Here is a 14,100-nt window from a genome sequence, read left to right on the forward strand (position 1 = left end):
CACCTGGTGGAGAGAGAACACATTCTTGTAAATAAGAATTTACTTGTAAATAACCTTCCTGGTAAGGAGAAACACAGATTGACAAAGACTGAAAACAACACACACAAGAAACCTCATTCAGCCTGTTCCTTTTCAGCTTCTAGACAAACGCTTTCGTAATACCTGTTATTTAACTGTCTTCAGTTACATATCACTCTATCACTTTTGGTTACTGTCAAATGCAGTCACACACCTGGCTGTCATCGAGTTCTCAGCAGTTAGGTGTGAATTATGATCATAGACATCTGAGAAATGTGGTCAAATTACGGTCAAACTGGCCTTAGGTGTTTCAGTCACTTACCTGGCCCACTGTCTGTATGTAACTTGTGCGTTCAGGTAGCTATAAGCTGATCCTGAGCTATTTATAGCTTTTGAAGTATTCCAAGTATTCAGTGCTCAAAAACTAATTCTAAAATCATCTGGTTTCCAGTGTAAGTTAGCTAAACTCAAATTTATTAAGTTCAAAGTCATGCCTAATACATTCTGAATATGTTGCTTCCACATCTGCAGTAGTCCAGATGAAATCAGAAGCCCCCTCCTCAATGTAAATAAACAGTTTATGTCTGGTGCAGTATGTTAATTCAGGAAATTTTGTGATGCTTAGATAACAGAATAAAAAGCGAGCGGTGCTCTGTTTGGTGAGTTACTGAGTATAAGGTATTTGCTTTATCTTTCCAGTGCGTGTTGCTTATATACCTTACCTGACATAAATAGATGTTGAAAAATATCAGTTGCTGCATGGGTCTCTATAGGTTGGACATTTAAAAAGTGGTGTTCCTCTGGCCACGCCTCAATCAGTGATGTTACTGTGGCTGTTTTTGATTTGACAGATGATGGGAAACACCTGCTATGACATCATGGATAGTAGTAGCTTTGTATTTCATGTGATTTAGTGTGCAAATCATCCTTGTAGATATTTTTAGCCACGCTAACAGCATGGCTTTGGGAGGGTAATGTTGGTGTGTCAGTTGGTGCACCACTGTTGAATGGATTGCCATGACACTTTTCATCTAGTGCATCTAGTGGCCATTTTCCCTCTACTGTCCCCTTTTGTTGCTGATAACTGATGATCCTTCAATGATCCCTCAATGACTTTCCACCCACAAACATTATCAGTGTTAACAATGTCTGACTCAGCTTCTGTTTCATGCTGATGGAGACAATGAAAAAGTTATGAATGTCTTTAAGTGAACCATGAGCTGAGACACAGTCCATTTTATTGAAGACTGAGGCACCACCACCAGAAATATGACCCCAGTCTTTGGTGGTGGTCAAGTGCTCGGCATCTGCTTCCTTTAAGATAAATATTGATGAAGTAACGTGTTTATGAGTGACATACAGTGTTTATTGTGAGGAGTCAGCCCTTTTAGTGTTTTCCAACAAGCCTTATTTACCAGAGCTGAAGCCAAGCCACAGCCGTCTCAAGTTCCTGTTAAACCCCCCCAAGATATGTTGGATTCTTCAAACAACTACAAGGACACAATGAGGGAAAAATCTGAAATGGAGATTCTGTCGAGAGATATTAAGATCAAAGACATGAAAACCTCAACAATAAGTCGAGTCGAGAGTTGGATATAACGCAATAACTGAGTGAATCATTTTTCTTGCAGTTATCCTTTTCATCAGTGTGTTAATAAATGCATTTAGGTCATTCTAGAAGCACTGTGATAGACAAAGAAACAGAGTCTGGTTTTTGTCTTTGTGTGCTTTAGGAAAGAACACACAGAGTCGGCTGATGTCTTGCTAGGTCACACTGTAGCATAGGGGGAGAATGCTTTTCTCCACTTACCTAAACACCATGTGTGGAGTTGCCTGCTCAGATGATAGATTGATGAGAGGTGTTCTTGTAATTGACAGTTTGAGCAGAATTGTTTAAATGAGGTTTTTAGGTCCGTAGCAGTAAGGAATGTCTGAGGGCGTTCCTCACAACAGACATTTACAACAGAAGTGACAAAGTGATAATCATGACATCAAAAGACCTTTGAGCTCCCGATAGGATGTTTGAATTGGTGCAGTTGGATGCTCCTGTCATTGTACTGTCATGGTTGGGTGGCAACAACATTAAGGTCCAGAATGTGTTTAATTTTAGGATGCTAAAAGTGTTTGTGTGTGTTGTTCTGTGTAATAGTGTATAACCTATTAGCACCTATTAGCATTAGAGCTGCATAACAATTACTTTATTTATCTCAATCAATCTGTTGATTTTCTTGAATAAATAATCATTTGGGCTATAAAATGTCACAACCTAGTGAAACTTGTCCATCACATTTTCTCCAAGTTGACATCTCAAGATGTTTTGTCCAACCAGCAGTCAGAAACCCAAATATACTTTATTTACAATTGTACAGAACTAAAGGAAACCAGAAAATATCAACATTAGAGAAGCTGGAACCAGAGAATTTTGACAGTTTTTCTTCGATTCAGAATTACCAATTAATCATCAAAATAGTTGCCAGTTGCCTATTGATCAGCTTATCAGTTAATTATTGGAACTTTAGACTCAACCCAGCAGCAATTAAATTGGCAAGTCCACAAGTAAGTTGCGGAGTATATTTTATTTAACATTTCTTTAACATGATAATAATATTGAAGTAATTAAGTAGCATTCTTTGGAGGGAAATTTGCTGAAAAAATTGTGCAGAAAGGATCCGTTTTTTGTTTTTTGTTTTTTTGTTGGTCAGGTCAAAGTTTAAATTTGTCCCATAGTTAATAACCAAATATCTGCAAAACTACATGGTCACATGGTAAGCATTATATCTGGTAAACATTAGCATGTCATCATATTGATATTAACATTCAGCTCAGTGCACTGAGACTTGTTTTGACATATTAGAAACCACAGAGTTGGTGCCATTTATCAAACTGTTTTTTCTATATTATGCCCTGCTAAAATTGAAGTCAGATTTGTCCTAGTTTACTGCAAATACAGTTGGTGTGTAATGTCTCTGTTCAGCCTTTCCCAGGCCCAGTCAGGAAGCTGTCTCAATTTGTTTAGGACAAAAACAAGACCCACCAGTGAGAATAGAATGATTAGAGCCAGGTTTAATACTGTCTGTATAAATAAGAGACTGAAATGACTTGAATATGTGCAAAAGTTGCTAACTCAAAGATAGTTAGTTAGCTAATTGTCCATGAAATAGTTCAAATTGACCCTTACCTTGTAATGCAATGACAGCAACTGACTAACAACTTGCAGCAACAATATCAGGTAGAGAAGCAGCAGATGAAAGGAGCAAGTCATTGAACTAATATGTACTGGTGTGTAATTGGTTCTTTGATTATTTCCTTGGTTGGTTCTACAAGAATCATCTGGCTTGGTGTCATTTATTGATGGTGATGGTCAGTGTTTCACATTTTCATCAGACATGCACTTTATTGACAGGGTTCTATTTAAATATTTGATGAATTAGTGAAAAAACATTTCTCTAAATGGTGCTACCATGGAACAAACAGTACATTAACTTTTCTTAACCAGCCACAAAACACATCTGATTGCACACACATTAGATAACTGTTGTAATTGGACAACAGATGTGAAAATCTGCAAGAGAGGCACTTATGTGATTAGCTGTTTGAGTTTGCAAGCATATAAAGAATATGTGAATGAATTTGACTTGACACAGGAAGTCGAGTGTTGCTCTATAAATGAATATCTCTGATCAAGTAAAGGCACCATATGTGACACAAATGCTAATGCTAATGTTCTTAAACATCTATCAGTTCTCTATATATACATTATTTTGTTCTGTTAGTCAGGTTTTGGTGTGAAAATGATTGCTTATAATATGTCATGCCACAATGATGATCATCATTTATAGCATTTTTATCATACACTATATGCACTCTGGCACAGTGGGTCTGTGTGCTATAAAAATTTCACATGTTCAAAAATAGGCTCACTCTTTGTTCTCAAAAATCAAAGCCTCTGTATGATGCAACATCCAACAATAATAGAGCACAGAGCCACATAAAGCAATGTGTAGCTGTCCGTGAAGCTCTGGAGCCCTGTGACTGACAAATATTGATGCAGTCTTTGATCTGTGTTTGAGAGGAAAAGGGACGTTGTCGGAGTGAACGTATGTGAAACCATTCGTTGTTCATTTGGATCTAGAGGAGAGAAGATTACAACTCAGATGTTGAGACTAGTAATGAGCTGTGATTTAAACACGGATGCCTCAGATTCCTAGAAGGAGATAAGAAGCATATGTCTGTCTGTCTACAGGCTTCTCATTCCCTTTTTCTGTAGCTGATATTAAGGATTTATCTAAGTAAATGCATGTGTGTGTACTGTATGCAAAGACTAGTGTGTCTGTGTGTGTGTGTGTGTGTCAGACAGCAGGAGTGTGGTTCTCTGATCAGAGCCAGCTGAAAAGGAGGAAAGAAAACATATGGTCCCTCCATCCTATTCTTGCCCTCTTTCTCTGTCCCTCTAGTTCCTTCTTCTCTCTGGTTTTCATCTCCCTCTTTTTACCATTCATCTGGTTCAGTCTCTGAGGAGAGCCATGTCAGAGTGACATTTGGGAAAAGCAGCAGAAAGAGAGAGTGAGCAGGAGAAAGAGTAAAAGAGGTAGAGGACTGTAATAACAGGTCCCTGAGGCAAATCCTCTGTGGGGGATTTGAACCCCTGTGTGGTGTCTGCTTTGTGTGTGTGTGTGTGTGGGGGGGGGTGTTGCAGTGGTTTAGGAGGCTCAACTAAACTGTTTCTGCAAAAGGCATGTTATTGCATTCTTCACCATTACTGAGATAATGACAGACTAATCACGAACACACATACAAACACATATGTACACAAAAAGCCCTTACCCAGTCTTCAGTCGCACACATACACACAAAAACAGACACACATCTGGTTTCCAGAAAATCCATAGTCTTTCCAATATGGCACCCGTTAAGTTGTCTGTCAGTGTGTGTCAGTGTGTTGTTTGTGCCTGTGAATTTGCTTCATTGCTCCACTTACCTCCAGGTCCTCTATATATAAACATGGAAGCTTAGCAAGTGATTTATTTCTGATGAAAGACACTGGGCTCCACTTGTCAGCTAGCATTTTGTAATTGATCTGTTTAGTTCAGCATTTCCATTGTGCCACCATCCACCCACAGTTAGGGATGCAGACATTACTTAGCACATCAGGTGTTAGCCATAGGTGACACATCCACATTGAACATTTTGAACATTTACACAAAACTAATCCCAGTAAATGTGGTACACAGATTTTAGATTTAGAGAGAGAGAGCACTGGAATCCAAGATGTGGAAACTGAATCAGCATTAGCAGACATAAAGTTGTCTTTGTGTTCCCCTCATCCACGGACTGGACAAATGAACAAACTGAGGTAAAGGTTCCCCAGTAATGTATCTCCAGGCCTGGAGTGCAGTCATTTATTAATTTCCTTGTTGTTTTAAGGGATTTTTGCTGTCAGCCTGGGCCTCTGCAAGTGAAACACAGGATCAGTTTGATTTAAGTCAGGTGACTCACTCTGACACTACACAGTTGCCTGGTTGGTATGATTAGGATCACCAACCTGCTGTTCTGTTCTATGCACTTGAAATGTCTACACTGTTCATTCCATTATAAATGTGTACACCCTTATACAACCTTAAAGCTTTAGATTTATCACACTTTGGGGATATTTTTACACCTTTTCCCAGAGTCTCTATCAATTATTATAACACTGGATTACCAATGAGATTGAACAACAAGACAATCAGACAGGTTAGAAATGAGCCAACAGTTTAGCTATTACTTTATCTGCTTTATTTGAAGGTAAAACTGAAAGTGAGTGCACCTGAAATATCTGTAATAATCCCTCATGGTGAAAGTTGAACCAGGAAGCTACCAGGATTACTGTTTACTGGAGAGTTTGGATCATCATTTTGCTACTCACCTTCATTTCCTCCTCCAAATATGTTAAGAACCTGTCTGATCAATATCACTGCCTTCCTATATCTCAACAAAGATTACATCTAAAACAATCTATCAGTGTGTTTTAGCGGTACAGGTGAGTAGTTCACTCTTGTTGAGGATCTTTCTGTTCAAACTACAGTCGTTCTGCTTTATGTTAAGGCTTACATTGGACATACTCTGCATGTGTGTGCATGTTGATCATGGTGCCCCTCACACTGAAGTTTAGAGCCTCAGGATAACAGCAGGAACTGATGGAGACCAGAAAACCCTTGTGTATGTACAACACAGTCTATGTACCGTGTGTGTGTGTGTGAGAGAGAGAGGGAGAGAGAGAGTGTGTGCGCACACATATCCACATTATGTGGATGTTGTATTGTGCTCGTGCATGCACATGCATCAACAGCATAGCAAAACATTACCTGATTTAAGTGCATGTAGAGTTTCCATGTCTCATCTTGTCCTCTGCTGCTTTGAGATTTCAGTGCTGCCGATCATTTCTTGGTATGTATGAATGAAGCCCCTCTTTTTGTACGCACTCCTTTTAAGTGTCAGGAGCAACTTTCACTGAGGTCTAACCCATGTCACCAGGAGTTACCTTGTAGCCTATTTTCAGCTTTAAGAAAAGCACGTTAGCAGGTACTTATGCTAGCATGATGAGAAAAATTAAACCATTATACAGAGTCATATAGTAGAAAAATATATATTGTGGAAATCTTAGCACACAGGAAACTGAGTGCACAGATAAATAGATTAATGAAGAGCTGTAGTGTAGCATGAGTGTAAAAACAACAATTTGCGGTTTTACATGCTTGTGTTTCTTGGTTGAGTGCAGTGACTGCTCAGCATAAAGGACAAACAAACAAGATAAATAATGTAAATTATTGAGCTTCAGAGGTGTTGGTGTCAGATTTTTCTTGTTTTACGGTTTAGAATTATAATTACCCACTTTTATTCTGAAGCCAGATGCTTATTCTTTAAGTGCTCAGTACTTCATTACCACCTTATTTTGGTTGATACAATTTGGTGAGTTCACAGTCAAATTGTAGGGCTGTGGTGTTACATTGCATTATAGTCTACAGGTGTTTCTATTTTTCTGGTCACTTGGTACTTTTTGTGTTTCTCAGCCTGTAAAACAACAAAAAATGGCAGATTTTTACAGCATGAGTAGGTCACCATATCACTGGAGGTTTTAATAGCACAGTATTAGCTGTATCAGTAAATAATATGATGGCAAGCACATAACAGACAGAATTACAAGCTGAGAGTGCCAGCAGGCAGTTTGGCAGACAGACACACACACACAGACAGATGGACAATGTGAAAAAATGGGCAACACATACATCTGGTGCTCAGACTCAGACGTTATGCCAACCTCTTGTGTGCATACACATGCACAAGTGTGTGTGTGTGAGACTGCGTGTGTGTGATGAAAGGTGCAAGGCAGATGGAGGGTTTACGTAAGCCTCAGAAATACGTGTGAAAAGGAGCCACACCAGTAGAGGCATGCCCTCCCCTCCCCTACCATCTATTATTTCTTTTATTTTCCCTCTTTTACCCCCTTCTCTCCCTTTTTCTACTTTCAATATGTTATGGATTTCTCTCCTGTCTCTTCCCCCAGTGTCATCTTTTACATCCCATCTTTTTCTGTTTAGGCCATCTCACAGAGCTCTGTGACCATTGTGTCCACAGTCCTTAGAGAAATGTGTGAGGGGGGCAGAAATCTCATGTGTGTGGTGCATATGGTAAGCATTTCTTTGTAAACTACAATCGTGGTTACATCTGTAGAGTTCTAAATGTCTCTTTTACTTTTGTGTTTCCTTGAGCGTCTGTGTGTTTGCCGCTGGGCTGAATCATTATCAGAACACATGTATTCTTTATTGCCCTCTGGTATTAGTCTTTGTTGTGTGATGCAGACTGTGTCAGTGCCAAGGTGGGCGTTATCATGTCATTACACCAAGCTTCTGCAACAAGTATCTGCCCGAGAGAGAGAGAGAGAGAGAGGAGAGAGAGAGGAGAGAGGAGAGAGAGAGGGAGGACGTGGTCTTACTGATAAAGTATTCAACAAGTTTGTTCACAGAGTAGCTTAATTATAGGCCCAACATCACCAGCATGTCTCAGATGTAACATCATACAACAACAAACAGTTGTGTTCATTTACAGAAGGTTGTCAGTTTGTGTATTTAAATTATTGCTGATGAAATCCTTTTTTTATCTTCATCAGCTGGACAGTGACTTTGTTTGTCTTGTGGTGCTGGTAGGAAATGCATAAGTGGGTTTATCAGTACGTGTCTGCTGAGAACAGCTGTCTGCTGTGCCTGTAAAAAGGGATGGCATGAGAAGGTTTTAATCCGAAATGAGCAGAGAGAGGCTAAAAGTCTCTGTGGGGCGTTTGATCCATTGATGTAAACAACAGTGATTAGTGCAGCTTTAAAAACAAACATAGTTTTGGTCAACAGTTTCAGTACTGCTTACCAATTAACTTTCAATGGCTGTAGACCTTATCCTGTGGTATGTGGCCATGATGTAATTGCTATAACACACTCTGAGGTGTCCTGGTATACAGATAATGTGGCTTTCAAATTATGTTAATCAACTAATCCACATCATTTCCATGAGTCTCTCATCTGGGAGGAGTCATTCGTGCGCTCATGTCTTGATTACTGCAACACAGATCCACATTTTTTCAGATGAAGTTCAAACAAAAATATGCATAATGCAATTACAACAGAACAACGACATCTGGCAGGAATTTAGAACAACAAAGATCTGTCTTCATGAGGGCACCTAACTTCTGTCTTCATGGCTGGAGGGTATGTTATAAGTATCTTTATTTACATTCAAACAAACCATGATCCTCATTGCTCAGATGAGTACTATTACAAAGGTTAGAGAGCCTCTGATTCTACCCCAGCCTTGGATACTTCAACCCAGCCATCTTCCCTGTGTGGTGTCTCTCGTGTATAGAAAAAGGCACAATACTGCTTCATGACAATGGGTCATGGCTTCCATTGCTCTGCAGAGGCAGCACCTTTTAAAGTCTCTTTCAGACTGTGAAGTAGCAGCTCAGTGGCAGTAGCAGAAAATGTAGGAGGATGTTGTTGTCACATGCGTTTTTTTGCTGCTGCATCTCAAGTTTGACCATGTCAAACGTTTGCCACTTGCTGCTGGAACCTGTGTTTGCCAGTGTGGATTCTGGAAGTTAATTTGGCTTTTTTCTCTCACTGGCTTAAACTTTGGATGAAGATGCTGGTGAGGTGAACACCTTTGATGAATAGCCTCCTCGTCATCAAACCCACCCACCCCCTCAGTCGCAGTGTTTCTTGTCTTGTTTGCAGCCAATCCCATTGATGTCCTGAAGGTCCTGGAGCTGTCAGAGAACATGGAGGGCGTGTCGCTGGAGGCAGGTCTGTGCACCAGCAGGAAGGACCGAGAAGAGACAGACCTCTCCTTTAAAATCGACAGGAAGATTCAACTGAGTGCACCCACCAAGCAACTCTTCCCTGGTAAGTTTTAATACGTTGGTTTGATACCGAAGTTAACCAAGTGTGGGTATAGATATGTTTGGTTGTTGAGAATCTGTGTCCTCTAATCTGTGTGTGCATTCCCACCAGATTCTCCATTCCCTACGGATTTCTCAGTGATGACAACAGTTAGAGCTGTGAAAGGCTCACAGGTCTTTCTCCTCTCCCTGTATGACTCGCAGGTATGTACCATACACACTACATCAGCAAACTTTCTCTTAGCACTCATTATGCTTAATGTTTATTTAGCAACTTTGCCAAACACAAAAATTATGTAAATGCCTCTAACCAACATACAGCTGTTTAATCTAAATGAGATGTGGCCAAATACGAAAAACCCAAGTGCACAAACTAAATATTTCTTTCCTCATTATCATCCCATAATCCCTCTTTCCCTCCATCCTCTGTGTCTCTTCGTCTGTCAGGGCACGCAGCAGCTGGGTGTAGAGATCGGACGTTCTCCTGTCTTCCTGTATGAGGACCACGAGGGTCAGCCACCTCCTGAACTTTACCCCACCTTTAGAAAGATCAACCTGGCTGATGGCAAGTAGGTAACTACACACACACAGGCACCCATACACACACTTTTGTGTTTGCTTGGCATAAAAGTTAATGAGATCAATTAAAAGCAGAGACTATTTAAAAAGAGAAGATTAATAATAGAAAAACAGTGTTTTGAGGCATTTGAGACGTTTTACAGTTTGACTAACATGTTTTTTTGAAATAGGTTATGACTATAGTTATCAGCTGATGTTGTCCCTAGTTTTCCTGTGACGCTGGTCGTATTCCTGTTTGGCAAGATGGACTGGTGCTTATGTGGAGTTTGTGTTGGAGTCTGTTGTGCTGAGAGCTGGTCGTTTATTGATATTAGCAGACTCCATTTCTAAGCTAAGGGCAGTGGAAGAGAGGCATTGAGGCAAAGCATTCAGGAGCAGTTGTAAACATTTTATGCTACACATGCTCTAAAAGTTCCCTGATATGGCTGCTGCAGGATTCTAAAAACACACTCTCTCAAAAAGAAGCAGCTGATTAAAAAAAATTGAATTTCTTTTCTTTTTCCTGCCAGGTGGCACCGAGTAGCCTACAGTGTGGAGGGCCAGTCTGTGACTCTCTACCTTGACTGTGAAAAGCAGGACACCCTGGAACTGCTCAGAGGTCACGACCCTCACGTCAGCACGGAGGGAGTTACAGTGTTTGGAACTCGCCTGCTGGATGAAGATGTGTTTGAAGTAAGACTATCAATGTGTGCACTTGTGTCTGTGTGTGTCTCAGGGTGTTACGTAATGTGACATGGAAGGCAAAGAGCAAAGTGAGCGGAGTTGAGACTGTCACACTGGAGTGAAGTGTAAACTCATTTGGCTTTGATATAAAAAAATAAAAATTGGCAAAAAATACAAGAATGAGAGCACATAATAAGTTCTTGTGTGTGGTAAGGAAGTGTCTCTGCTTGTTGCTACTTGTTTGATTTATCCATCAAATTGTAACAAGTGGATAAATATGAAGGCCTTTCTCCCTACACTGCCCTCCAGTGGTTGTGTGGATGTACTGCACTTTTACCACTGCTCCAAACCTTTACTGAAGCAAAATTGCAAGGATTTGAAATGTATGCTCATATAAAAAAAATATAACAATAAAGCAGGTCCCTTTTGCTATAAATATTAATTCTTTAAGTTCATCAGCAGTTGTGCTTAAACTCACACATCTTCCAGATTACTCACAATGAGCACTGGAAAAATCCTCCCCCAAATCTGTAGCTGTGTAAAATCTTTGTAGACTTTTATGAGTTCTGTTTCTGCTGTGTCCTCAGCAGTGTGAGGTCATTCTCAGAGATTTCAAGTGTGAACTCTGACCTTTGTTTTCAGTGCAATGTCAGGTGGTCCATCTGTTTAACTGAACAACTCCCAGCCCCGTGTTTGGCTTGGACTCCCTTCCAGTGTCTGTGGATGTGTGTGTGTGTGTGTGCATGCGTAAAATAGAGGGATAGGGCAAAAGAGTTTGTGTCTGTCTGTGGACTTAATGTGCTGGCGCCGCTTGAGAGTGAAGCTCTGGAGACGATTAACTGCACAGCAACGATAAAAACAGTCTTTGATCTGACTAAATGAACACATACAGTCGAAGATAAAGACAATGGAGACACGTGGATATGACATGTCATTCATGTAATTAATGACATATTGTACAGTGAGGATCAGTGATGACACCTCATGTGCATTGCTGATGCTCATATGGTTTCACTAATACTCACTTTTGTTTGCGTGTGTTATTATGACACAGGGAGACATCCAGCAGCTGCTGATCGTCGACGACCCCAGAGCAGCAGAGACGTACTGTCAGGACTACATCCCAGACTGTGAAGCACCTTTGCCCTATGAAAGCATATTAACAGAGGTTGAGGAGGTAAATTTCCTTCTAACACCTAATCTGAGAAGGCAGAGAGAGACCTGAGTTAGAAAATATGAGCAGCAAATGGTCAGAAATCACAACAGCCACGTGGGATACAGTTATTCGCCAATTCCTTACATAACACACACACTGGGAGGCATCTCAGGTGTTGGATGTTGTAAATCCAGATGTTCGCTTAAAAAGTGAAGGAGCCCCCAAGGTTTCTTTTGTAAGAAGAAAACTATTACAGGTATTTATGGACAGTTTAGAAGGTAGATATGACAAAAAGATGAATGGTTTAATTATTTTCAGTCATATATTTACACTAAGAAATCCTCTGGGTAACATAAATTAAAGGATCACTTTGGGCAGCAAAGAAACAGTCAGATATTTAGCTCAGTACTATCTGGTTTCCAGTATATTGTAAATACAGTATTTGTATGTGCAGATTGTATCTAAATCTCTGTTTATTTCTCTCATACACAGACAAATACACATACATAAATATCTCATCACTAGTTGCAGTTTGAACATCTCCAGCTGTTTATTTCCTCACTGTTGATTTGATACTTCCATGTTAAAATAAAGTTATAAAACATTAAAAGCTACTAGCGCCCACTTAGCTCTCACTCTCTCTCTTCCTCTGTATCCCTCTCTCTTCGTTGTAAAATACGCTACATGGTTTTGTGATCCAGCATCCTTTGCCAGGTTCTGTTTGCCAGTGCTTCACACTCCTGGGAAAAGTTTCAAATCCTCTTCTGTCCGCTGCTGCTGTTTGATTTATATTGCCTGGATTACAGCTCAGAACACTCTAGGATTCCTGGTTTACTATGGTTCAGATATTTTATTGTAACACCACCAGAAGTGCAATCAGCTTGAAGAAGTTAATGGAAAACATGGGACTGAGGTACTGATGAAGCTGTCATGCTGTAATGTGTGAGCACGAAGAAGCCAGAAATAAAAATGTTGAGTTCCAGGCCAGCTGTAGCTGCGCCATGAAGGAACTACACCGCTTGGATTTTTCATGATGTTCTTCATGTATGACTCAGCCTGGCAGAGGAAAGTGTTTCTGATATCTCAACAGGCATCTTTCATGTCCTACAAGTCATCTGTCATTTTCATTTCAGTGTTGTGTGTTTATATAAACATAAACATATGTAAAACAGAAAACTACACGTGCATCATCTGTTGCTGGGTTTTCTGTCATTGGCTCTGATTCTCTTATGGTTTTCAGGTGGAGAGAACACCTAAGAAACATATGGTCGAGGAGTTTGAGGAGTTTGACTACAGCGACCTCTATGATGACATCTCTGTCTCCACGGTGGACGCGAGTACTAATGTCACAGAGTATGAGGTGAGACTCATGAGGAAGAGCAGCAGCATTAGCTTAGCTTTGTGTCTCTGTGTGTGTGTTTGTATTTCCTGTTTTTATCTGTGTATGTTTGTTGCAGATTGTAGAGTATGAAGACTATGACAACACTACAGATTTCTACCATGTGAATGAGTATGAATATGAGGAAGAGTATGATGAGCGCTATGGACCGGCTGAGAGAGAACGGGAGTACTCTCTAAACGCACAGGTACCATCCAAACCATCACATGCCAAGAATATATTCAGTTTTACATGAAAAGAATCTCTTCTGTGCCTCTTATCCAGCTCCATTAAAGCTGCACATGTGTCTGTCCATCTCCTTTCATTAGGATGTACCGGAGAAAGGACAGAAAGGAGAACCAGGAATTTTGGGAGTGGTGAGAACAATACACACAGGTTTAAAAACACACAACCACACAAGGGTTTCATCATGTTTTGAGTTCTGTACAGATGTTTCCTGATCTAAACCAGGAAATCAGGAAATTAGTTTAGCACCATAATCGTCTGGGTAAAGTTCCTGTTCAGTGCTGCATTGGGAAGTTTAATGTATTTTTAATTGGATAATGAAAAACAGTAGAAAAACTGGTTTGCGTTTCTTAACATAAAGTGCTAAAAGGTAAGTTAATACTGATAAATCAACTTCCAGATATTATCAGCTCATGTAAGTTTGTAACCAGATAATACAGGTGTGTAAATATTGGTATATATGTCAGCTGATAAGACACAAGAAACTGCAGCAGAGGGTGAGGTAAACAAAGCACTGACAAATACAGGTATAAGATGAAAAAATTATATTCATGTGTTTTACTGTATATACTGTGTTAATTGTCCCTTGGAATGTTTTTTGCATTAATATGATGGAATACTTTGGATTTTCAGGTC

General features: G+C 40.0%; 1 protein-coding gene across 1 annotated transcript in view; it reads left to right on the plus strand.

Annotated features, from left to right (window-relative positions):
- Positions 1-14,100, plus strand: part of LOC108894761 (collagen alpha-1(XI) chain) — a 37,734-nt gene that overhangs the window by 5,096 nt on the left and 18,538 nt on the right. The window contains exons 2-9 of the mRNA XM_018693365.2: positions 9,279-9,446; positions 9,555-9,646; positions 9,890-10,011; positions 10,531-10,693; positions 11,739-11,861; positions 13,081-13,200; positions 13,298-13,426; positions 13,548-13,595. Of these exons, the coding sequence (XP_018548881.1) occupies positions 9,323-9,446; positions 9,555-9,646; positions 9,890-10,011; positions 10,531-10,693; positions 11,739-11,861; positions 13,081-13,200; positions 13,298-13,426; positions 13,548-13,595 (921 nt within the window). The 5' untranslated portion in view covers positions 9,279-9,322. The remainder of the gene's footprint in view (positions 1-9,278; positions 9,447-9,554; positions 9,647-9,889; positions 10,012-10,530; positions 10,694-11,738; positions 11,862-13,080; positions 13,201-13,297; positions 13,427-13,547; positions 13,596-14,100) is intronic.

The sequence above is a fragment of the Lates calcarifer genome, linkage group LG5 (assembly GCF_001640805.2).
Source record: "Lates calcarifer isolate ASB-BC8 linkage group LG5, TLL_Latcal_v3, whole genome shotgun sequence".
Classification (NCBI taxonomy): Eukaryota; Metazoa; Chordata; class Actinopteri; family Centropomidae; genus Lates; species Lates calcarifer.